The sequence below is a fragment of the Lagopus leucura genome, unplaced genomic scaffold, assembly GCF_019238085.1.
Source record: "Lagopus leucura isolate 7727_CA_CO unplaced genomic scaffold, USGS_WTPT01 Super-Scaffold_100002, whole genome shotgun sequence".
NCBI lineage: Eukaryota > Metazoa > Chordata > Aves > Galliformes > Phasianidae > Lagopus > Lagopus leucura.
In genome coordinates this window covers 41,857,142-41,882,736 of record NW_024962263.1, presented here as the reverse complement: position 1 = coordinate 41,882,736, position 25,595 = coordinate 41,857,142, and the positions used below count along the sequence as shown (strand labels likewise).

Here is a 25,595-nt window from a genome sequence, read left to right as displayed (position 1 = left end):
GCAAAATCAGGGCCCTCTAGTTACAAGTGCAGTTATTGAAAGTGTTCCTGTTTCATAGCAGAAAAAAAATGAAACACTTCCTGCAAGCCATTGCCTTGCAGTGCTCTCTGAACAGCTGTGTGAGATTAAGTTTCAAGGCAGGCCCTAGCCTTATTCAGGTATCACCTGCAGTCTTCAACAGGGGATTCCTAACTTCTGGGAGTTCTGCATAGTTTACTCTTATTACTGTAATACAAAATTTGAAAAATACTGGATTTATTGCAGTCTGGAAAAGGGGAAAAAATGTTAATGAGAGGAATAGTGCATTTAACATCTCTGATGTGTGACAAATTATATGAAAGAAAGTTCTCTAATTATACTGGATGAACAACATTAAAAATAGGGGTGGGGAGGAGAAGAGGGACTTCTCCTTTCCTGACATTGAGATCAGAAAAAACAGCTTGCCTGAATGTTGTTATGACACAGATGTAGTAGATGTACTATGTACATGGCCTTTATTGCATTTAACTTCGCCTAATCTCAGGCTAACTGAGTAGGTCTGGGCAATTTCTGTGGGCAGCAGTTCCTCTCTTCCTAATCTGCAGTCTGTCTGTGAGTAGTCAAAAGGTGTTAGGGGAGCGTGCTATTTATTCTTTGGAAATTTGTATGACATTTTCATTTTACTTCGTTGATACAGAACAAACTGAGCTAGTATTGGAAATTTGGCCACAGAGAAATGTCAATCAATAAGTGTGTAACGCTTTATTTGATGGAAAGTTAGCTGGTATCATTAGCTACCAGCATTATAAAAATGTCTTATATAGCACCTGTCAAGTCTGGTCTCAGATTTAAAAATATATTTCAGTGCAGCATTGGCTTGTTTTTGAAGATGGTGGAAATAGTAATATGGAGAAGGGACAGTTAAGATTATCTGGAAACAGTGAAGGATCTGGCATGTTTTGACTGCTGCATATTATACCAGACCTGTTTGATTCATTCTGCCCCTACCTTGCCTCCCACTGTCTCTCTAGGCGTGTTTAGATTGTGACTGTCAGAAGCAGGAATGCCTTGTGTGCATTCATGTGCATTTAATATGTAAAGCAGATCCTACTACAGAAGAGCTCTATTTGAGATTGTGCCATAACACAGACAAAATAATGCATAGAGATGTGTATTGTTCTTACCTAGTTAGTTCTGTAACAAGGAATAAAAGAAAATGCTGTCTAATATTCCAGAGAATAAATACAACACTCCAATAAAGCTTTCTAACTACTCACAGAAACACTGCAAAGTAAGATCAGAGAAAATACCAGCATGAGAAATTATCCAGCTCCAGGCAGTGAGTGGTTGGTACCTCATTGCCTGGAGCTGGGTATATGTATGTATACACACATGTATAGAATATATTTTGAAGTTGATTATCAATTCCCAATAAAAAAAAAAACAAAACTCTAGAATTATCAGTTATGCCATTGCTCAAATAATGTTTTTGAAGCATCTCCATATTAAGTGGGAGTTTAGAATGATGTAGTTTTCTTTAATTTCAGCTGGCTATGAAGCATTTGCATAAATTTCATGAAACAATAGTGCTGTAACTCATGATTACTGTATGTTGTAATGAGCTTGTTGTAGGCCAAATATTTCTATGTTCCTTTTATTTGGAAAGAGATAGAGAATTTGCAGGTCAGCAAGGCGTGCTGGCTACTCAAAATATAGGAGGAGGTGGTACAGAAGGCCAGCCAAAGCACTGGTCAGTCCCACGGGAGTAGCAGGTAACGTTTCTGCTTGCGCCTCAGTCACTTAGTAGTTTAAGCCTCATTTGAAGCTAATGGGACTTGAAAGCGCTTTGAAAATTTCATTTTGTGAAAGCCAATTTTCACATAGAGCAATCTGCAGCCAGCAGTGCTTGGTGACTCATTGGCTGGCAGCAGGTAGCATTTAGTTTGTGCTTGAAAATCAGCCAATTACTATTCACTGTGCTGTCCCTCGGCTGATAATGAGAGATGGTTGTGTTTTCCCTAAACGATGGATACAGTAGAAGGCATCTACATTGCCAGTAGCTGCATTGGGCAGGATTTGTCCCAGTAAATTATTTCGGCTTTCTTTATAAGCAGTATGTTCCTGAAATGTCAAGCTAACAAGATTCAGTCAGATCTGTGTCCTATTGACAGTGCGTCTACGGTGAGGAAATGATGAAGAAACTTACTTTAAATTCATAGCTCAGTCCTGATTAACCCACTTGTGTGTAGCTGAGGTGGCATACTGTGGAATAGTCTGGCTGCATACTGTGGATTTTTTATTCTTTGGATTGTAGGATAATATTATTGCAAAAGGCCAAAAGAAATCCACTACTAGCTGCTACTCATCTATAAGTAATGCATGTGATTGATAAACGTGCTATGTTCTGAAGCCTGGTGGTGTTGGGAGCAACTGAACATTTAGTTATTGGTTTTGTTTATGATTAAAGTTCTGATAGATTTGTTCTTTAGAAAATAGCATTCTTTCTTTCATAAATATTGGTTAATTTTTGCCTTACAAACAAGTGGCTTCTTTCTGCCCCATCTCTGAATTTGCTACCATGGAGGAATCATTCAACAATGGTTTAAAAAGGAGAGAGAGGTTTTTTCCATAGCTTTCATAAGAGTAATCATTGCCTCAGGCTTCTTTGCTTGGGCAGCCTGCTGGCTTAACTTGCTTAATGCCCACCATCTTTGTTGAAAGTTCGTCAGCAGTTTTGTTTATTGGTATTTTTCCAAGACAGAAGAGATTTACAGGAAGGTTTTATTGGGAAGGATAGCATGGCTGTATAATTGCAATATAACCCTGCTGAAGATTACATAATAATTAATATTTGTAAGGCATTCGAAAGCGCCTTTGATATAACATCACAGTCTGTACCAATGCTATAAATCAGATAAAGTCATAAAAGTGAGAATGTATTTCTTCAGCTCATTGCAGGGTTTTGTTTAATTTCATTGAGATTCTTCAGTGCACAAAATGGAGCTGGGATACACAGAAGTGACAAACAACAATAAATACTGAAGTATGGCAGATAGAAACTGGCAATTAATAAATAACAGTGAAGCATTTATGGCTGAATTCTGCCAGTACAAATGTATGTTGCCTTTTATTATGCTAATTCTTACAGCAACTTGCCTACAGAAGACTTGTGGCTGTGAATAGATACATTGCTTTGGGGTATGTTTTACCCTCTCCACTGTTTTGGGTTTCTTAAGCAGATTGGTGAGGACTCAAATTAAAGCATTAGAAGGTAATATGACTTTTTTTTTCCCCATCATTTTTTTTACTGACACCTTAAAATACAGAAGTCTGATCTGTGTGTATTTGGTAGCTGTTGAAGAATCATGAGCCTATAGGATTTATTAATATCTCAGTCACAGTTTTATCTCAGATCTAAAATTTATCCACAGTATTGGTAGGAGCATATATACAGTGCCTATAAAAACATACTTCGATATAGGACTTTAAAAATTATTGAAGTCCATTCAAGTGTATCACTTTTGTTAGAGAACAAATGCATACAACTTCTTTGAGAAGTTATTGTAGAAAGAGCTCGTCATCACTGCCTGAGTTTTTTAAGGTTGGGTAGTAGAGCTTTAATCTGGCCTTTGCTAGCTTCCATAGAGGCACTAACCCTTAGGAACACTTGGAAAGATGAGTGAAAGTAAAATACATGATAGCATATATATTTAAGAAGTCCATGGTAAAGACTCTTCTTGACAAACCAGGCTATCAGTAACTGAGTATTTTCCACTGAGAATCTCACTCTTCTGGGGAGGGCAGAGATGAGACTGAACAGGTGGTTTATCTTGCTAGTTGGTGTGATTCTTTCAACTAAATCAGCACAACCATGATTTGTCACTTTCCTTTTTCATTACGCTGGCTATTTCAAAAAGAAGGCTTCTTTATTTTTACCACATGAAAAAGTGGGACCTGGTTTTATGCACCTTAGTCTACACCTAGTTACGTAAATGTGTCCACAGGTTTTTATAGCTGCCAACCACTGAAGAACTTCCCATGAGGTTACTGGGCAGCTGACAGAGCTGAGTGCTCATGCAAACCTTATTGTGTAACAATGTGCCTGTAAATTCCTGTTGGTAAAATGTTAGGCATGTTGCCCTGTTAAATAGGGAAGACAATGCATTTCAGGTATGGGAGATGTCCTTTGCCTGCAGTCAATGATATTTGTAGTTTAAAACAGCATTTAACTGCAGTTTTTACAAAACTTTTTTTTTTTTTCTGACAGGGAGTTTTTTGCTCTTAGCTCCAAATTCTAGCACAGCTAAAAGAGCAAATAGCATGTACTTACACATAATCAGATCACTGGATTGGCAGAGCATTAGTAACCCTATAATTTTGCTTCCTGCTGTGAAATTCTCTCTTAGTTACCTTACTAACAGCTGGTTTGTCCCATTTAAAGGGATTCATTAGGAAAAAGAGCATTCTTGAATTTTTTAATCTATTAGTTGTACTCTGTTCTCTTAGTAATTATTTTTTGTTTATTTACCTTTGCTTTTTCACTTTCATATGTATGTTGAGTGATTTGTGCCGCATAATGGGTTTGGGATTTTTTAGCAATGTATTTGCAAGTTTAATCATTCCTTTGTGGCTTTTCTTATTTTTGCCACACAATAAGATTTATTAATAAGAAAAATTTCACTGCACCTCAAGTTCATTTTGAAGGGACTGTGAGGATTGAGAGCTAACATGCAGCTCTCTCTCTATAGGCACATCAGCCTGTTGTCCGTGAGTGCCAAGTCTGTAGGTCATCACAGTGGCAAGGAGCAAGTCTGACTTCAGTACCATGTGATGACAGTTCTCATTGCAGCTGTAACTTGCTGTAACCTCTAAATGAGTGGACCATTCCACAACCACATACTCACATGGGATGGGAGCTGATACTCACTGGAAATAGGTTTCATAGAATCATAGAATAGCTTGGGTTAGAAGGGGCCTCAAAAATCATGCCCCTGCTGTGGGCAGGGTTGCCAGATCCTAAATCAGGTGTTAGATCAATTTGCCTAGAGCCCCGTCCAACTTGCCTTGAACACCTTTGGGGATAGGGCATCCGAAACTTCTCTTGGCAGCCTGTGCCAGCACCTCATCACCTTTTCTGTGAAAAATTTCCCCCAATGTCTACTCTAAATATCCTTTCTTTTAGTTTAAAAAAAGTGTCCTATCACTATGTACCCATGTAGGTTTATTAAACTCTTCTGAAGATCAGGTAGATGTCTGCTCTTGCAGACATGAGTCATGCATTCAGAGTCCATTTCCTCTATGAGCATGTGCTCTATGTGCTCCATTTCCTCTATGAGCACATGTGACTACCTCTGCCCAGTGCTGGAGAGCCTGTGGAAATTGAAGGAATCTGTCCGTTTTTGGCAAATTTCTAGCCACGATAGCTATCACAGAATCATTAAGGTTGGAAAAGACCACTAAGATCATCTAGTCCAAGTGTTGACCCTTCACCACCATGCCCGCTAAACCATTTCACTGTCATTCAGTTTGGTCTCAAGTGGACCAAGCATTATGTTGTAGATTGGACATTCTGTGCTAGAAGAAGGTTTTGGAAGCTATTTGTTTGCTAAACTGTTTGCTTTTCTAGAAAATGAAAAATTACCCATATGTTTACAAGCCCTAGTCCGATTAAGTGCTGAGAACATTTCAGGATTCAGGTTTTACTTCTTTCTTTATGTTTCTGCTGTCTTTTTCCTACAGGTTTTCACTATTTTTCAGTATCCTAGGCTGGTTCATAGTATTTAAAATGATCAAACACCACAGTAGCAATGCCAGTTGTTAGAAGTGAACACGAAGTAGAAGAGGCTCCAGAAAGCTCTGTGGGCAGAAGCAGCTTTTTAAGAGTTTAATCCATTCTTAGAAGCTGTGTGATTTTCCATTTCCTAACATGCTGGCATTCCCAAAGCAGCAACTTAACAACTACTAGTATTACAACTAAAGGTTGTGATATATTCTGCTGATCATTACTTTTGAGGGTTGTTTTTTTCAATAATGTATTTAATTACCTGGGGGTCTGGGAGGCTGATTTCTTTTTCTTATTTTCCTTTGCTTTTCATCTTTGGCAGTATGTTGTTGATTTCTTTTTTCACAGCAGCAATTTTTGATACCAACTACTATATTGTGTAACTAATGGGGTGTACCACAGGCTTACTGTTAGGCAGTGCAGTGCCTTCTCCTCAGACCTTTCCCTCCCACAAGAGGGCAACTGCTGAGAACAACCTTCCTGCCTATTGTGCACACATCTGTTAAGTTGATGCTTAGAACAATTATAGGCTCTTTCTCTCCCTACTATGAGTCTCCAGAATCAAACTGTTCAGTTCTTCATGACAATAAATCCTCCAAACCTACATAGCCTCCAATGCTTTTCAATACTGGCTGGAGACAAGTAATAATTTATTCGTATGTCAGAAAATAATTTCAAAAATGCCAAGAAGAAAAGAAAAATGGGATAGAAAAAAATTACATTCTGAGACTCTAAAGTAGGTTTTTGGGTTGTTGTTTTTTTTTTTTTTTCCTTTCAATGTCCTGAATGTGAAAGAAGTTTGAAGGCTGGATAAAAGAATTGGAGGGGAAAGGTGAGAAAACGCTTGAAAAAACTTGCAGGGAAGTATGAAGTCCTGTCAAGCGCTTTTAATTTTCATTGTTTTATCATTCAGATAGCAAGGTCAGAAAGAGCATACTCAACACTGCAAAACAGGACATTCTGTAAGACGGAACAAAAACTTGCTCATTCTCTGGCCTGAAAAGTGCTGTGTCTTTTTTTAAAGATTTTATTTTCTCATAATCTGTTATCTTTTTTCTCTTGTATGTAGAATGACAAACTCAAAATATTTAGGAAGAAAGCAGCGTTTAGCATCGCTTTTCTGTTGGGATTTGCAATTTCAGGATCTGAAGCACAGGAATCTTTAATCACAAGACAAATTATGCTGACTTTGGGAGAAAAAAACAGGAGTAAATTGTTGCCAGTTCTCCCAGTGCTGTCAGAAGGAAATGACAAAATAGGGCCCAACAGTCTCCAATTTCAAGTGAATCTGTAGGAAAGGAAACTGCCTGGAGTAACAAGTAGAGAAACTTCTTACATTGTCCGTTTGTTTCTCAAAGGTTCTGGCTTCTTAAAAGGGGAAAGTAACTGGGCTGTATAGGCGTGTAGGCAGAGGATTTTTTCTCCCCTTTTTATAGCTTTACCAAAAACATACTCAAATGAACAATCTTGAAACATTACAATCCTGCAGAAACACAATGCAGTGGAACCATTTAGATTTTCTTTATTAAACCAGGCTGTGGATCAGGATTCTTGAAGCAATTGAGTTGTTATAATTTGTCCTTAATCAAGCTAAAATAATCTTAGAAGTGTGTTACGAACTTGCAGACTCCTTTACTCAGTGGAAAATTGCCTCTCCCTTCTTCTGTTTTTGGCTACATTCCTTCAAAGCTGATAACAATAGTAATTCTGCTAAATATTTGTTTGAGATTTGAAACGAAGGAAAGAGTAATACAGAGACAGCATTTTCCTAGAGTGAGTGAAATCATCTCCTTCCCTTTACCTGGAGAAGTGGTTGGTCCAAAATTTTTCTTACGCTATTGTGACTTTAATTGCCCAGAAAACTACATTATTAAAACATAAGTGTGTTAAACATTCACTGGAATGTTTGTTGATTATCTTGCTATACCATCCAAAATTCTTCTTGGAGTATTTCTATAGTGTGTATCCAGGACATTTATGGAGAAGTATCACAGAATCATAGAATGGCCAGGGTTGAAAAAGACCATAAGGATCATCTAATTTCAACCTCCCTGCTATACGCAGGGTTGCCAACCACCAGATCAGGCTGCCCAGAAACACATCCAGCCTGGAAGTGCAGTGTGTATTGTAGATTCCTACATGATGGAGAGAAACTTAAATCTGTCATATTTCCAAATGAAATCTCTGAAAAATATCATTTCTTCTGTTCTGTAAATTAAAAAGACAAGGTCCCCAGTTTTGAAGTCACAACAGCAGCATGAGTTTGGTAATTTAGAAACTGCAGTTTTAGATTCTGTTATTTCTTCTATTCTGAGACCTTCTGACATTTCCTGTGTTCTGCCAGTCATAGCTTCCTATTGTTTTAACTGCCTTTATCTCCTGTTACATGAACTACCAAAACAAGTAAAAGACAAGTTGGCTGACTTTAGGGAAAACAGTGAAACTAACTGTATATGTAGAACTTCTAAAAGCAGAGAAATTAAGTAAGGGGGAGAACATAGAACATTTCTAAATTGTCTGTGCAAATTATAGATGATCATATGCTTTGAAATTGCCGAAAATCAAAATATTTTTTTTTTTAATTCATGTATTTAAAACTATTATCATCGTTTTTCTTTAACTTGACTTCTGAGGAAGTTACATTAGGACTGACGTGCTAATTGCCTGATCAGCTGGGTTCTACTTTCCTATAACATTACTGCATTGTTCGCTAAGTTCTTGACTTTGAGAATAAAAACTGAATTTTCAGAGCGAGCTCAAAGTACCAAATCTTGGGTGCCAAGCTAACCAAATCTGTCAGTGTAAGATTTTGTGATGCTTTGAAACTTATGCTTTCTTCACTGGAGGAACACATATGCCACTAACTTACCTATTTGCCCTCCTAGGAATTGCTTTGTGGTATTCCTCTAAATAGGAAGCTAATTGCTTACTGCAGTGAGGCAGTTCAGTAATGGATTCAATATGGATGTTAAGTTTGTTGTACTTGATAGTATTTTTCATTTCTTTTTATTGGTCTAGTGCTTTTAAACCACTGTTTTCAATTCACGATGGCACACTGAATGTCAGGTAGACACATAAAACATCATGAAAACACATGGGCTAGAAACAGATGGTACTAGGCATATGTAGAGTGATGTAGTTTTTCTGAACATGTTGTGTTTCTGTCACTGACGTTTCTTGTGCTCCTGTGGGCTGGTACCCAGTCTCAGTGCAACACTGGAGGAAGGCCTGTATCTACAAAAACGTTCAGAATTGTTCAGTTGTTCTTCTCTACAAGTATAGTAGAGGACATCATTGCTGTTGCACACTAGGGTTCTTTACTGCTTTTCCCACTGCTTTGCGAAGTGATATACTGCAGCAAGAAACTATAACTTCTGTTTCACTTCAAGAAGTACAATTTAGGAGCTGGGGTAATTTGATGGATAGTAGATACTAAGAAAAATATTAGAACCTGGGAAAGGCCACATAGTCCACAGAGGCTTATTTCATTCAAGGTACACCTTCCCTAGGTTATCATCCAATTGTTAAGAGAAAGAGTAATGTTATCCATTTTTTATAATTCTACTTCTGGGTATTACAGAGATAAATACGTAGATGCTGGAGAACTAACTTTCTTTCAGAGCACTATTTCAGGAGAAAGATACTTAAATGCAGATAGGTGGGATGACAGAAAAGAAATTGACCCTAAATGAAAAATATGATGATAGTGATATGAATACATGTGGATAATCGTGGTTTCTCAAACTACCCCAGGGACAAGCTTCTAATCATGAGACTTAAAGAAAGTAACCTTTCCTTTGATTTATTGTTTCAGGACCGATGCAGGAGACAATATATGACTTTTGGAGAATGGTATGGCATGAGAACACAGCCAGCATAATCATGGTTACTAATCTCGTGGAAGTGGGAAGGGTAAGTGATTTTTGCACTTAAAAAGATGAAAGACTTCCAAGGTGTTTGCTTTTGGAAATTAAATAGCAGACCAACAAGATGCTTATATACTGAGTAAAGCACATAAAATATTTATGGCTGCCTCTGCTAAGAGATTCATTACCAATTATTTTTAAGCATGCTTTGGATGCTTGGCTTTGATAACAGAAGCCCAACAAGAACGTAACTGATAAAGTTGTATTCTGTACAGCACAGCTTGCAATGACTGCCAAAGAGGGAAAGCGTCACATCTTTGTGTGCATACTTTTTCTATTAGGGGAAATCAGGGAATTAGTTACAGAACAAGATATGTAGTCATCTTTTTTCTCTTTTTTAAGGAGGAGAAGGGAAGTTATTCTGGAACAGATTTCTGATAAGTATCTAAACTATGAAATTGCACCTTCTTCACAATATGTTAGTTCAAATCAATCCAGTTTGGGCATTTCTTCTTGTAAGCCTTCTGGACTAAAACAAAATAAATTGACTTTACTCATTTGTAGATGGTACTCTGTGTTTAAGAGATGTTTGGGCAATGCCCTCTACAACATGTTTTAACTTTTTGTTGGCCCTGAAATGCTCTGGCTGTTGGATCCAATGATGTTTGAAGGTCTCTTCCAACTGAATTATTTTGTTCTTTTCCATCAGATCTATTGACCAAGAGCTCTTCTTCAGGAGCTCAGTAGTTAAGGAAAGCTTGAGTTACCTGATTGATAATGCGTACTTTTCTTTCTTTGCTTGACAACTTCTAAAGTAGGTGTCCAATTCAACTGATTATGGCTAATTTTGTTTTCAACAAGTATTGAACAGACACATTTTATTTGTTTTCACAACTATCAATAACTGAGTGTTTTAATTTACTGCTCTGTCTATATAGTGGTGTCTTACTTTTCATCTGGAATGTTCTGTTGTTTGTTGGTTGTTTTTTTTTCCTTTTGAAGCTTTCATTTGAAATGAAAAAAAAAGCCACTGCTTTTATTGCAACTACTGCAACTATTGTAGTGTTGAATTATTGTTGTGTTGAAATAAATGCACGTATGTTGGTGTGAGCCACAGAGTTTTGAGACATGTTCTAAATTTCATTCTGGTGGAATGACTGATCTGTTCTGTGGTGTTTCTACTAGGAAAGAATACTCCTAATGTAGTATGAGTCCAAGGGCTGGATCTTGTCTTCTTTAACAAGTCCAGTTTTACAAACTGAATTTATTCTTCTTTATGTCCTTGGTCACTTGCTAATATAAATTCTAACATTTAGATACCTGTGTGCAAATCTGCCAACAGATCAGGTGCGAGTATTATTTTTAGCTATAAAAAAGGTAGGATTTCTGACTACAATTAACACCTGCTGCAGGAACATAATTTACAGCTAATTGCAGAAACAAAAAGCGTCATGGAGGCTGCTTTGAAAGTTCAGTCCCTCGAGTGAAAAGGAAGATAGAAACAGTTGGGTGGCTACTCAGAAGTTCAAAATGAATTTGTACAAATAAGAATCATAAAAGCATGTAATGGTTTGGATCGGAAGGGGCCTTAAAATCCCAGCAAATTTTTTATAGCTTTATAGACATTCTTAAGTACTAAAGCACACATTAAAAAAGGAGATGGATGGATGGAAGGGATTGACGAACATGCCTTAGAACAAAACCAGCATACTACACAGTGCCACATCCTCTTTTCCTGATATCCTCATTTGAAAGCATCAATTAGTGTGAGCTGTCAGGTACCACCTGCAGACACGCCAGGCTTGCTGTCAGTGTTGAGGCCTCTACTCACTCTGTACAGTTAGGCAGCGTATTTCTTTACCAGTGAGAAACAGTTCGTGCCACTGTGGAGATTTCTTTGGGGTGCAAGAGTCCTAGTGGGATACAGATCTGCAGTTTTCTTGCTTCTGACAGAGGTGGAAATGACTTTGTTCAGTTTCTCTGGAGGCCAACGTAGGTGAGATAGGAGAGCAGAATTAAAATGACTTTCTAAGGGATATGAGATTTTATGAGCTGCAGAGCAACGCAGTCATTCCTCCATTGGTGCTTCTGTCCCACTCCTAGGGCGTGAACCATCAGCAACAAGGAGGCATATTGCAACACACCATCTGTCCCACAGCCCCAAACACAAGCTCTGTGCCACCTTGATTAGTAATGATTTAAATGGGCCTCTTGATAGCATTCCTACAGGGCAAACCTTGTAACCTTCCTGACCTTGAGGTTTTCTATTTCAGGTGCAGTAGCTGGTAGAAGATTTATAGGGGCCTATTATTTCATATTTTTTGACCTCTTACCCATTTGAAATAAAGGAGAACTTTATGTTCTCAGAAAAGAAGAATATCTATTTAACATGTTTGCTACACAATTTATGTCCATCATGAATTAATCATTGAGGGGGCGTATGTGTATTTGTTTACCAGGACTGGCTGGATAGTTATTAAATCAGTGCTAGGAACTTGCTTCTTGCCCTGGAGCATTATGCATCAGGACTGTTTTAATTGCGAATGGAGGAATCACCATGAGGCTGTCCCTAATGCAAGCACCTGCTGCAAATGACTCAGTCCCTGCATTACCCTCCAGCAGGGTCTGGGTACATCTGCCAATATCTGTCATTATCTGAGGCATACTTGTCAAAACCATGCATCCCTTTTAGCTCTTGTGTGTTCCAGCAAGGGACCCTTGTCAGTGTTTCTGGCACCTGCAGACTGCTGTGCACCTGGTATTTAAATGGCACAGAAATGTGTTTTGATTGTTTTCTCTCTTTAATGAACCCACCTGAGGGACATTTAGCTCTTTATCCAGTAGCCTGTTACCCAGTCGCTCACATTTACACTGCTTGTGTGGAAATTCAGAACTCACTTGTGCTGTTATACCAATCCATCTGCCAGAAGTCTTATCACAAAATCTGCAGGGCTCCCTAAGGAGACTTTTGTACTGGTAATTTAAGCTAATGATTTCTAAACATATTTAGTCAGTTTTATGAAGACCTCATTAGAATGTGACTGTTTATTAAAAAACTAAATGAGGTCTCACAGTCATTTAGAAAAAATCGTTGCTGAGTTGCACGAACAGTTCTTTGATAACAGCTGATGAAGTATTTTTTAGTTAAGTCTACGTTGACTTAAGAACTTTTACAAAAAAAGGAAAAAAACAGGCAGCCCTTGAAAGACAAAGATAAAAGTCTGTGTCTTCTTCAGGCTGTGGTCAACAACTTTCCCCTCTCAATGAAGGCTGCAGAAAGGAAAAGACAAGTAATTAGTGTTGTAATATACCTGTATTTTAGTGCAACAATCAACATTTCCCAAGCCACGGACTAAGCAAGACTCATAAAAATATATCAACATGACAACAGGCCAACAGGCTATTTAAAAAAAAAAAAAAAAAGGATTACATTCATGCATTTTGGATTATATTCATACAGAGACCTCCATGTTCCTGTTAGTAAGGAGCAATTGTAGGCAGTTGTGTACTTTCAGATATCTTTTCCTGAAGGACTTAGCATGACATGGTGGATTACTCTAAAAGACAGCAACTTTTTGTCCTGCTTGCAGAGGTACAGTTAGAAAAGAGACGTAAGAGAACATCTTGCTTATTCCAGGAGACTTCTCTTATAGCTGGACCCTTCCAGTAGAAAGCGATGCAAACAGGATCACAGTCTTCACGTACTGGCCAAAGTCTTGGTTTCTTCTTGAAATGTTTCACTGGTGGTATGCATTGAAACTTTTCTCTCCTCCTTAAAAAAAAAAAAATCACTGGGAAGGTTTAGAAAATATTCAGTTGTGCCATCTAGCTGTCAATTCCATCTTTGCTCTTCTGAGACTGGTACTGATACTTGGCTGGAGGAATCAAACTTGGCACGTCACATCATTTGTCATTTGTCAGTAGTCATATTCTCTCCCACTCCTTGTTTTTGCTTGAGGCAGGAGGAATTTAGTAATATCTGATTAATAAATGGTGAAATGCACTGATGAAATTCAGTGGAGGTGGTTGATATATAAATGCACTGCTAGGATTCATGATTGTCTATCGTGCTTTTAAAATAACAACGTATTTACAAAAAAAATTATGAGAAATAATTATAAAAAATGGAACCTCACCCTAGGAGCATCGTAATTGCAGTAATTAGAGTTTCACTTCAATTATTATCCAGAATTAGAAAACAGCCAGTGCTAATAGTATTAATAAGCACACAAAAAGACTTTTCTTTTTTAAAGGAGGCAAAGTTGACAACAACAGAACAGATGTGAGACAAACAAGGGAAGAAAGGTCACCGTATGGTGGCAAATAGCCCCTACTCCTGCACATGTGCATTCACACTACCAAAACAGCTTCTCACCAATATCTTCGAGGAGTGTTGAGCTTTCCTGACAGCCATCTCACCCTCCTCTGGGTGACTTTTTCACCCTGGAGCCATCAGGGCTATACCTGCATAGGGAAAAAGAAAGAGCACTGAAAGTTGGCAGCTTAGCTGATCCTCTGCTTGTGTGACTGGACCTGCAGTTGACCTACAAGGCACTATCATCTGCTTTGCTGCAAAAATGTTGATGGCTTTGATTCTTCATGCTTAAAAAATGTGGGGTCTACATGGCAGTAAGAAGACCCATAAAGTGGTAAAATGTAGCAGGGAATGGAATGGAAAATGACAGGGAAGGAGCATCTCCTTTGGGCTGGCTGGTTAAAAACCATTCTTTGTTGTAAGATAAAAATCTGTCACAAAAAGAGTTGTTCTTCACAAGAAAGAATCTATGTGGTCCCAGTCCTAAGCAATCATATGTGCTTGGGCCTTGAGAGCTCAGGATGTGCAACCTTGTTCAATGTTCAAGAGACAATTCTAAAGGAGATACAAATGTGTCTCCTGAAGAAAAAAAAATCCAGAACTCCTAATTATTTTCAGATTCTCCTTATGGTATGTTTCTGTTATGAACAGACATCAGACATCCAAGAAAAACTGTCTTAAAGTAAATAAAATAAAAATAAAATCCTGCCCAAAAGCTCCTCACTAAAACGTATTGCTAGAACCAAACAAAAACTTCATAGGCAATTCCAGCAGCATGAAAACTAACTCCATGTGAAATTCCCAATAGACTTACCACCTGTTCTTAGAATAAAACAGAATTCTTTTGATACAAACCTATTATGAAGTTCACATTAATGTATTTTAAAGTTTTGAGAATCTTCATGCAGAAGAGCCCTCTAATGAACGAAGCTGAATTCAGACTGTATTTAAGATTCAGATCAGCCATTACAGAGATATTGCAGAGGTTAAAACAGAGCAACTCTTTAACACGTCCAACAAATAGCATATTTGTATTTAGTATAAATGGAAGAACACTCTATATAATTGATATTGCCTCTAAATGTGATAAGCTAAATTACTGGCACTGGAGTTAGTTCAGGAGACTGGTGTTAGTGCTCCCTAGGCAATGTGCCAAATTGTTTATAAGCATACTACTGACTAAGATTTCATTTAAACTTTTCTCCTGAAAGAACGAAAAAATAGTTTATACATAAGAAGAAGAAAGCTTGCTGTATTAAAACCATCCTTACCTCTATGTAATTCCAGTCTCACCTTCAAAAACTTATAAATACTGTTATTCCCCCTCTAGAAATGCTTTCATTCTTAAGCATACTTATCTGGAAAACCTAGGACCTGCTCTTAAGGTAAATACATTATTATGTGTTTCATGGTTTTGTTTTACTTTCACTGTAATTCCAGTATCTTGTTGGATACAGTAGAGATTACAATATTACAGAATATCAATGAAAGTAAAGAAAACAATTGTAAATTGAAATTGTTGTTCATCTTTCAATTCAGTGTACCCTTCTAGTAAACAAAAGAGATTTCTGGACTTCTAGCCGGAAATAACAAGTTGGCATTATTCCATTATGTGCAGCAGTAGATGAGCCCTTAGGGGAAAAATATGGCTGTTGTTCTTTGGGAAGGAGAAGGAAGGACTCTTTGTAATTGTCTAATAAAGTTGTCCCTGGATTAGCAATGTTAACATCACCAAACAGGACATCAGACTACGAGTGTTCAGCACGTCCCATGTCGCTCACAACAGCCATGGTTTCAGATCTCAGTATTTAAATGCTTCTTGTTTCCAGTAAGAGCTATGCCTCAAAGAGAGTTCGTCAGAGAGTTCGAAGTTTAACCTTCATTAGTCTGATAGAAGTGATGCATTTTGAGAAATAAATAAAAGAGATGTAAGGACACAAGTGCACATACCCCTCTGTTAGACTAGCTGCTCACTTGCTGCTGAAGTGTAGGATGCAAATAAAAGTACAGTTTGCAAATAGGTCTTCAAGGTTTCATTTTGAAATGCCATGACTAACAAAATGGCTCCATCACTGTAGGGCTGCTCACCTCAGCAATCTTGTGGAATGAGTCTTTCTGTGAAAGAAGAAGTATCCTGGGAAAACGTACACAGTTTGACTGTACCTAGTAGGGTAGCATGTAGAGCTCTCTAACCTGACATCAGATGATCAGGTTTTAGAGTCAGAAACAACCAGCTAACTTGACAGTGCTCTGTAGCTTAACTTACAGCATGATTTTCTTCTTGGAGCAGAAGCATGATTCATTGCACAGGCTGTTCATCTCAATGCAGGCACATCAGGTTCTCAGAGCACAAGATGTGAGCAGTGTGCCCATGATTTCACAGTTTTGTAAGGGATTAAGACAGGCATTGAGGAGCTCCAGCTAATACTGTAGCCATTCTTCATCTTGGCATGGAACCACCCTTCTTATGTGCTCTGTGCTCTACCTTTCTTCCTTCAGGGCTGTACTAAAGTGCACTAATATACAGTCTTTTTTGATAACCAGCAGAAGACAAAATTGCCTAAACATAAGCAGTGAAATAGAAGTGATCCATATTCTTCTGCTTTTCTAGCAGGTGAAGGCAGGAACACTACAAACAACTTCACCTTGGGTCACCTTTACCCTAAAGCAATTCTCCCAGACTAATTCCATTTTATGGCCAAAGTATGATCAACCCAACCTTCCTGGTTGATGGTATACTAACAGTATATTAAGTTTTCATGAACAAATGAGGGATTGCATTTATTCCCTCAGTTGGAAAGCAGTTAGTATCCAGATAGCCAACTTTTCTGGACAGAAGCTGAATGAAAGTGCATCCATTGGGCAGCCTAAGATAGTAGCGTTGGGGCAGCACAGGGCAGCAGAAGGTGATGAATGTTATCAGTTCTGTGTCATTGCTGAAAGAAGTTAGGCTGGGCAATTAAAATCTATAGAGCTCTCACCCTGTGGGAGCTGTGAACCACAGGAAGACTTCTGGCTGCCTTTTGCACAGACCCATTCATCTGCTGGTGCCAAACAGTATTTTAAATGTTGTATTTCTCAATTCTCTTCCATACCTCATTTAGAAAAGCGTAAAATGAAGTATAGATCAATTAACTGACTTGCTCTAAAGCAAAATGAAAAAGAAAGAATTGGATTTTATCTTCAGTCAAAGGTGGGTTTATAACTAATAAAAGGTTCTTCATCGCAATACACTTTTGTTTGAAAAGTATTTAAATAAAAATACTTCCAGTTATTGGATGTTCCTTTATTTCAAGTCAGCCAAATAAAAGTATATGATGTTATCCTACCTGTATCTGCAAAACCTGTTAAAAGTTTTCACCAGTGAGCTCGGTTGGCTGTTTCATTTTATACCCTGGAGGTTTCACTTCAAAATTTATGTCTGGCTTATCATCATTACTTAGTTTGGGATTAATTTTAAATTAGAATATATAATGCTGCTCTTCAGTAATGACAATCCTTTCAGTGCATAGCCAGTTATACCACCTTTTTGCTAAGACTATTTCAGAATCAAAGGGAACTGGAAACTCTGAATAATCATTGTTATTTAAACTGTTCTGTAGGAACTGCAAAGTATTTTTCACAGCCAGCTCACATATTAATTCTGTAATATTCCTTCTATTCCAAACCTCTAAGTAAATGAATTACTGTCCTGGCTTTCATAGTGCCTTTAGCTAGATGTGTCACATTGCCAAATGGCTAAATATACAGCTTCGGAAGTCACAATCTGTGTTCATTATCTGTCTACTGCCTGCATTGTTTGTTATATTTAGAAATAGCAAGAACAAGTTTCCACCTTCATTTTTAATTCTTATTTTCTCACATTGGACTATTTTGCTGGGAGATGAGGGTAGAGAGAGGTCAAAGCAGATAATCATATTCTCCAGATTTCTCAAATTATTAGTAAAATAAACATTTGGAACAAATGGACGGTGTACCTTGGGATGAATAGATTAAACCAAAGCATTTTCATTATGTCTCTGGCAATCACCCCTTTTATCTCATCGTGTGATGAACATCTGTATTTTTTGGCAGTGTGTTCAGATATAAATGTGGGGTGTATCTGAACAAACTCCCAATTATAGTTCTGCTCAGATGAGATTTCAAAATCATGTTTTCTACTTTGTGGCCGATATTTACTGTAATGGTAGCAACTGTGGAAAAAAATCTAATGCACTTAATATTCAGTTCTGGATTCATATATCAATTATTTAGCTAAACCTTCTGTTGGTAGATTTTTTGTAAAATATCTATCAAATGTTTATAAAAAGGGAAAGAGATTCATAATGACACAGTAGCTAAAGCTGTGCTAAAAAGAAAAAATGAATAAACATATGTTACCAGCAGTGTTCCTCATATTTGATGAGAAATACCATATTCTATTTTTCTGCAATTGTCTTTCCCCGTACAAATAAAGGCCTTGGTCCAATAAACATTTATAAGTGTGAGTTTAATTCACGCTGTTTGCTCTACTTCTTTCTTTAAGACCCTATCGTATTTACTTGAGGAACCTTAGAGGAGATAGGAAACTGATCTTTAAGCATTTACTGAACTTTTGGCTCATCAGAAGTCCATAGAGTTCCCACGTCTACAGCACAGCACGTGCAACAGGATAACTGAACAAGAGCCAAAAGTATTTTAAAAAGCCAATTTTTTTTTTTTTTTTTTTTTTTTTAAGGAAAGAAAGAAAGAAAAAAGTTGTGATTTATTTTTTCCTTGCATTGAGTGAATCATTTACTGTTGGTCTGTGGCTATGACTGCAGTTCTGGCACCTTTCCCACAGCTGTTACAGCCCCTATTCCACTTGGGAGAGTTTTCAGGAAATTGTGTTGTCATGGATCCTTCTGCTCTGCTCTAATCTACTCCATGCCCCACATCCTCTGTGCTACAGAGTATAAAGTCCCCAGTGGGCACAAGCTGCACGAGGCACAGAGGGCTATAACTTCTGTGCAACATCCCCCAGCACTTCCCTAATTACTCACTGGATCATCTTAAATAAGGTTTAAAAAAAGGTGGAAGCAAATCCAACACTTGAGAAGAAGGTAGGGACTACTGTGCTCTTCTAAATCAGTCTTTCAGTTCTTACTCATAATCCAGACTGTCTAGATTTACCAAGTTAGAAACAGGCATGTTTTCCATCAAGGCTGAGCAATTTAATTCAGACAGGGCTTTTTTTTTTTTTTTTTTTTTTTTTTTTTCTCCCCAATTGTTTATTTTGCTAAACTAGAGCTGTTTTGCGGATGGCAGGCACCCATCAGAGAGAGACAAGGCTAAAGTTAGCAACAGCGAGACGTGCAGATGAGTAGTGCCGTTACCAGGATCATGGCAGCAGCTGCTTCCGTCAGACGTGTGCTGGCTGGGTTTGTGTGGTTCAGGTTCCACCTATGGAAAGGAGAAGGGAACATGCAGGAAAAGACAATTAGCTCCAGAGACACAGTTTTCACTGGGCTACTTCAAGCCAGAGGCAGCATGAATGGCCTTGTTCTTCATGCAGAATCAAGAAATCATCTTTAGTCATAGGTGGGAATTTGGAAGAGTTTCTGGCGGTGGCCATAAAAGGTCATTTTGCTGGCCTAAGGGAACTGAACAGTGTGAATTGTCTTTTAACAAAACAGACAAAACAATGAGCATTCAGTGTGTTTTGCTTAGTTTCTATCAGAGAGTTTTTGGAAATCTATCCAAACAGGATAAGATCTGAAAAGATATCGAGTAGCTGCAACAACAGATAGCATAGTAGCTACTAACCTGCTTGCAGCAACATTTAATGCTTTTGAACTGGATGTTCATTGCTTGTAGCTGGTGGATGTGTTCTGGATGTGAATATGTGCTTGCCAGCAATCCTGAGACGTAGGGACTGGGACCCTGGAATTGCCCTTTGGCGTTCTAAGGGGCCAAGTGGTGCTCTGGTACAGGAGTGCTGAGTACTATGGTGACTTTTCTTGTGTCCCACCTTGAAGATTTTCCATGTGGAAAGCAATTCTATTTACTGGTGTTTGCAAATTGTCTCACAGCTGTGCTGAACAAAGGATTAAATATGAAGAAAAATACAAAGTTTTTTTTTTCTTAGCCAATACCAATGGGGTTATTAGATCTGAAGACAAGCACAGAGGAATAAACAAAACCCTGCTTATTGCTGTCTGAACTTCATGTCTGTTCTCTAGGAGCTTTCCAGTAAGAAAAAGCTGTTAGGATACTTGCATAATTTTGTGGCAGTGAGGCAGACCTCACAAGCAGGGTGTTGGGCTAAACCCTCTATAGATGAAAAGGGCCCTGATGTGGTGCTGTATTCTTCCATCCCTTCACTCAGTTCTATTCTGATTTAAATTTTATCCTGGTAAAAAGTCAGAAAAAAGAAACTACTCACCTTGTCCTACTCAACTTTTACCTACTCAACTGTTACCATTCAATGTTGCCAGTGTAATGTAGCAAGATCTATCTTCTGTCCAGACACTAAGAAAGGGTGCTAGGTGGTGGGTGGTTAGTCACTGGAAACAATGTGTGATAAAGCCTTTTCTCCTGCCTAACAGGACACGGTTCATCTCTGCATAATTTTTTATATACTGAACCTGGAATTCATATAAACAAGTCATTTTGTAGACACGCTTTATAGTTTCCTCTGTGTGTTTATATGCATATACTTCAGTTTTACCTTTTATTCAATTTTACTGGACTAGACATGATAGTAATCCAAATATTTTGGCATGAAAATAGGTTTGAAAAATCTCTAGTAGTCACGAAGTTCAAAGGTTTCTACATGTGGTTTTTTTCTGTGTGTCAGTTTTCCATTCAAAATTTGAAGTTGGTTTTTTTTTTTTTTGACCCAAATAATTTAAGTGTATACTTAAGCAAAGCAGTAGATTTACGTGTACAGAAAGATCAGTTTAATTTTTTTCTTTCAATGAGAGAAAGAGAGAAGACGCTATGCAGCAGATGTGTAACAGATGCTACTCCTTGCCTGTGCTGCACTACTGGACAGTGGCCAGGTGCAGTGATGACAATAATAGCTATTACCATGATAGAGCAGAATGCAACAGATATATCAGCAATGTGTTAGCTTCCCCACCCAGCACCTTGTCCACCCAAATGAGAAGGAGGAGAAAGTTCTTAACTGCATAAAATATCTGCATCAAAATATAGAGCCTGTCAATAGCGTTTGGGGTCATCTACATGTTAAAACCCAGAAATAAAGTTCATCACTTGACTTGGTGTGTTGAGTTTTGCCATTGGGCCTCACAGTAGTTCCTTTGGAAAATTAATCTGAGAAAGCAGATAGTTCTCTAACAGTAGAGAAGATCCATCCTATCTGAAAAACATATTTTCATTTTAGAAGGTAGGAGATCAATACCTAAAAATGTATGGAAAAAAAAGCTTTTCACATTAGTTATCCTTCTGCAATTTACCCCCAGTTGGAAAGCGTAGGAAGTGAGCAGTTTCTGTAACTGAGTTATGCACAATATAAATATTTCTTGTGCTTTATATGAATTCACTGTACTTTACTAATCGCAACACAAGTCTCACCTGCAATGCAAAAATGCTGTATTAAAAAAAAAGAGCCATTGTCCCTTAAATATGAATCACTTCTGTGTAGAAAGTGTGATGCTTTGGCGCATGGTCATATTTTAAAATGTAAATCACTGCAAAGAATATAGAACACATTCAGCATGAACCTTCTAAAATAAATGAACCTTAATTTCTTTTGTGTTTTTAAAGGTTAAGTGCTGCAAATACTGGCCAGATGACACAGAGATATATAAAGACATTAAAGTTACCCTAATAGAAACAGAGCTCCTCGCTGAATATGTGATTCGAACATTTGCAGTAGAAAAGGTAAGTATCGACGTTCACTTTTCTTTAGTACGGTGGTAGCTGCTTAAATAACACATTCAGCAAGGGAAAGTTAAATTTGTGTCCTGTTGTGGAGGTTTTTGTAGCAATTTTTTGAGTAAACGGCCAGCGCCCTCTTATGGTACGTTGTGTTTTTCTTCAGAGGCCATCAGCCCTAGGCACTGCCTGAGTTAGAAAAGTGATGTTCCTTGCCCACGAGAAATCGAAGCCTCCCTCCCACCAATCAGTTGAAAAAAACATTCGTGCTGTTTTCCCATCTTAAGCTCACTGCAATCATTTTCTGTCTGTACCAGAGGCTGCAGGCACCATTATTCAGAAGCCTATGGCTGTGAATCTGTTGGACCAGTGTGTTCCTGATCGGCAGTGAGACATTTTTGAAACAAACTAATCTGTCTTTTCAAAGCATTTTCATTTTTAGTGCAGAATCCATCTTATGTAGAGTTCCAATCAGTGCACTGCATTGCTGTTTATCAAAACAGTGCTATGATTTGGTGCTCACTAGATCTTACAGCTCTCTCAAACAGCTTATAACATATGGATAACATGCAGTTTGTAAATAGAGTACCTAGTGAAAGTGAAAACAAGCAGGGTTATTTAATGTGGAAGTGTTTGCCATTTAGTGTCAATTCACATTTTTATTCACGAGTTTCTTTAAAGGACTGAAGTGTTTTTATTCTATCCATTAAAACGTATTTGAGTTGCAGAACAAAGAGGAAGGGATCCCTTTAGAAGACTTGATATTCCTAATGGCATATTGAAGTAATGTTGGTTCAGTATCTACATGAGTAATCTTTAATTGTGTTAGAAAACAGCCTTTGATTTAGTTGCAGTACCTGGGATATACTGCTGCTCTCTAACAATGAAATAGTATTCAATTGGTGCTGAAGAACTTAATTTTTTGCATCAAAGAATCCTGCAGCCAGGTAGATGAAACTACCAAAAAGATGGCCCATCAGGGTCTCTGTACATACATCCTCAGTAACAAAGGAATTTGTTTTTCTCCTGTTTTATTCTTCAATCTAATACTTAAATATGCATCAATACAGCAACCTGAGGGTAATGATTATAGAATTATGCAGTTTGAATGAGCTGAAATATTGTATCATGTTTACTATTGTACATATAGTGCATTGAATTTGCTCAAGTCTGTTGTTTCCTTGCATTTAGATATTTTTAATAAACAGATGAGAAAGGGTGGCTGTACTTTGAAGTAGATGAGGCACCCATTGCTTTCTATTCTGCAAATTTTAAGCCATGCTTTGATGTTAGCTTTTCACTTCTTAACTGGGACTGGAAAAAAAAAGACCTAGAGGATTTTACAGTTGATATAACCAAACTGTCTTGAATAAATGCATTAATACAGATAGAGCTAAAACACGCTAAACATTTTATTTCTTTAAAAAAAAAAAAAAAAATCTCCATCTGAAAAGGTTTCATTTAGACACTGCTTTTTAATAGTTGGTAGCTTTTTTGTAAGCCTCTGAAAGCAGTGTCAGTGTAGTTTGAGGAGAGTGCATTTGGTTTTACCCTGCTTTCCATACATTTTAACTCTTTTTAACTACAGGAGTAAGGTAGTGCAATGCAGCTTACTTGGGAATGTTGTGAAATCATCATTCTTGGAGGTCTGCAGGGCTCAGCTAGACTAAGCCACTGTTCTAGTGTTGGCCAAAGGCCTATTCTGGCCAAGAGGCTGGAGACCTCCAAAGGTCCCCTCTTACCATCTTTCCTATTTTTGGATCAACATTCTCATACCTTCTTCTAAAATAAAATCTAGAAGTTGCTTAATTTGGAGATAAATTGATTGTTGTTTTTTTTAATAGCTATTCAGTAATTATGGAGAAGTGGGGGGATAATACAGGGAAAATTGAATGAGAATTTACACCCTGTTGCTGGAGAACACTTTCCAATATTGTACACATAAGCAGTTCCTGGAATTACAGCATAACAGTTAACACAGATGATTTACACAAATAGTAACATACAGAAACACCATAAGTATTTGTGGGATTAAGATCTACATTTTTTAACATCTTAAGGTTTGTTAGCCATATACACTATTTTCTGTTTATTTCAGCTGAAAGAGTGAAAAATGTGATCTTTCCAATCTGAGCATATGCTTTTATGATTCATGCAGTTGTGCTGCTATTTTGAGTTTTGAAACCAGCAGGGAAGCTACAGACATGAAAATCATTCTTTTGTGTAGGTATAATAAGCAAACTCATTATAAAAGTACCCCAGATGCAAAATCTTTTCTAAGTAGTTGAGTGTTACCAACAACAACAGACAGAAATACAGTCAGCATGACAGACAGCATTCTCAAAACTAATGCAGAAGATACACGGTACATATTCTTATCTGTGCAACACATTATTTTGGAGAGTCATTTTGTATTTTGTAAATTACTTGGAAATCAAGACTGTCTACATCATGAAGAATGTGTGTAGGGTATTCTTTTTGGTCCCTGATTTCTGTAGTGATGGCACTGCTTTTCGGAATGGAAACTTTGTTTCTTGAGAAATTGTGGGCAGTTGTTATGGGCAATAAAAGCGTTTGGGACATGGATAGTCTACCTACACACAGCTATTTACAGATTTGGAGACCATGCCTATATTAGCAAAGAAAAATCTGTTAACTAACGTATACTAAAGTCCTCAGAATACAAAGACCAAATTGTATTTGAGTGCATTTTTTCGACAACCTTAAAATACAAATTACTTTGCTCCTGAGCTTCAGTATGTTTCAAAATTGATCTTTGGAATATAAGGCCAATCCTGTTGCAAGGATGTGATCTCTTCAGTGTACACCAGTGCTGCACACTCTCTTCATCTTCTTCCTTGCCAGCTTTTCTGTGCCACTGTTTCCATGAGCCATGAGAATGGTTATTCCCCTGAGCAGACCTGAGTCTGAGCTTCAAGATATACCACAGCTCACTCCACTCCAGTTGCACTGGCATGGCCAAGATTTCTCAACCATTAACAATCCCTGATTCTTTTAGCTTGCATGCTAGCAATAAATTAGGAAGTTTATATTACTTTATTACACAAAGAAAATTACACCTTTTATATGCAAACAGGAACAAGACAGGAAATACGTCTTTAAGAAGAAAAAGTGTAAACCACAGGTTATTAATATCATTGACATTTAGTCCAGCCTGGAGATGATATGTCATAATTTTGCTGTTTGCTTATGAAATATGTATGATGGCCTCTGGTGTGCAGATTTCTAATGAGAATAAAATACTGGCAGCTACATTTTTAGAGGGGGAAGAGGAAATACAAGCACTAAGAAAATCATACTTCGCATACACACCTTTAATATCCAGACTGCTCCAGAAATTCACATGGGAAATTATTTATACGGTTGGCTCATTCATACCTGTCTCACCATATCCATGTCCTTGCAGACTGTGGTAAATCACTCAAAGGGTAGGCATGCAGAGGTCTACACATACAGCCCCTACAACAGGAGGTGCAAAAAGGCTTTCATTACTATTCAGCTGTTTCTTTCAGACCAATGAAGGAGACAAATGATAAGGAAAATTATGCTGAAATTCTAGTCCCTGGAAGTCAGCAGCAAATCTCCTGTGGAAAGTAGTCGGGGAACAAATTCATCAGTGCTAAATGTTCGTGGCCTTGCCATTGACCTGTTTGTTGATCATGATCTGCTTCTTAGGGTTACAGTCATCAAAGCAACCTAGTGCTTATGTATGGAGATGAGTCTCTATCTTGTTGCTAGACATTTCTAAAACAACTGAGTGCTAAATCACTGT

General features: G+C 37.8%; 1 protein-coding gene across 9 annotated transcripts in view; it reads left to right on the top strand.

Moving 5' to 3' along the window:
* Nucleotides 1-25,595, top strand: part of PTPRM (protein tyrosine phosphatase receptor type M) — a 450,209-nt gene that overhangs the window by 407,519 nt on the left and 17,095 nt on the right. For all 9 annotated transcript variants that reach the window (XM_042870343.1, XM_042870338.1, XM_042870337.1 and 6 more), the window contains 2 exons: nucleotides 9,576-9,673; nucleotides 21,692-21,808. In XM_042870343.1, coding sequence (XP_042726277.1) covers nucleotides 9,576-9,673; nucleotides 21,692-21,808 — 215 coding nt within the window. The remainder of the gene's footprint in view (nucleotides 1-9,575; nucleotides 9,674-21,691; nucleotides 21,809-25,595) is intronic.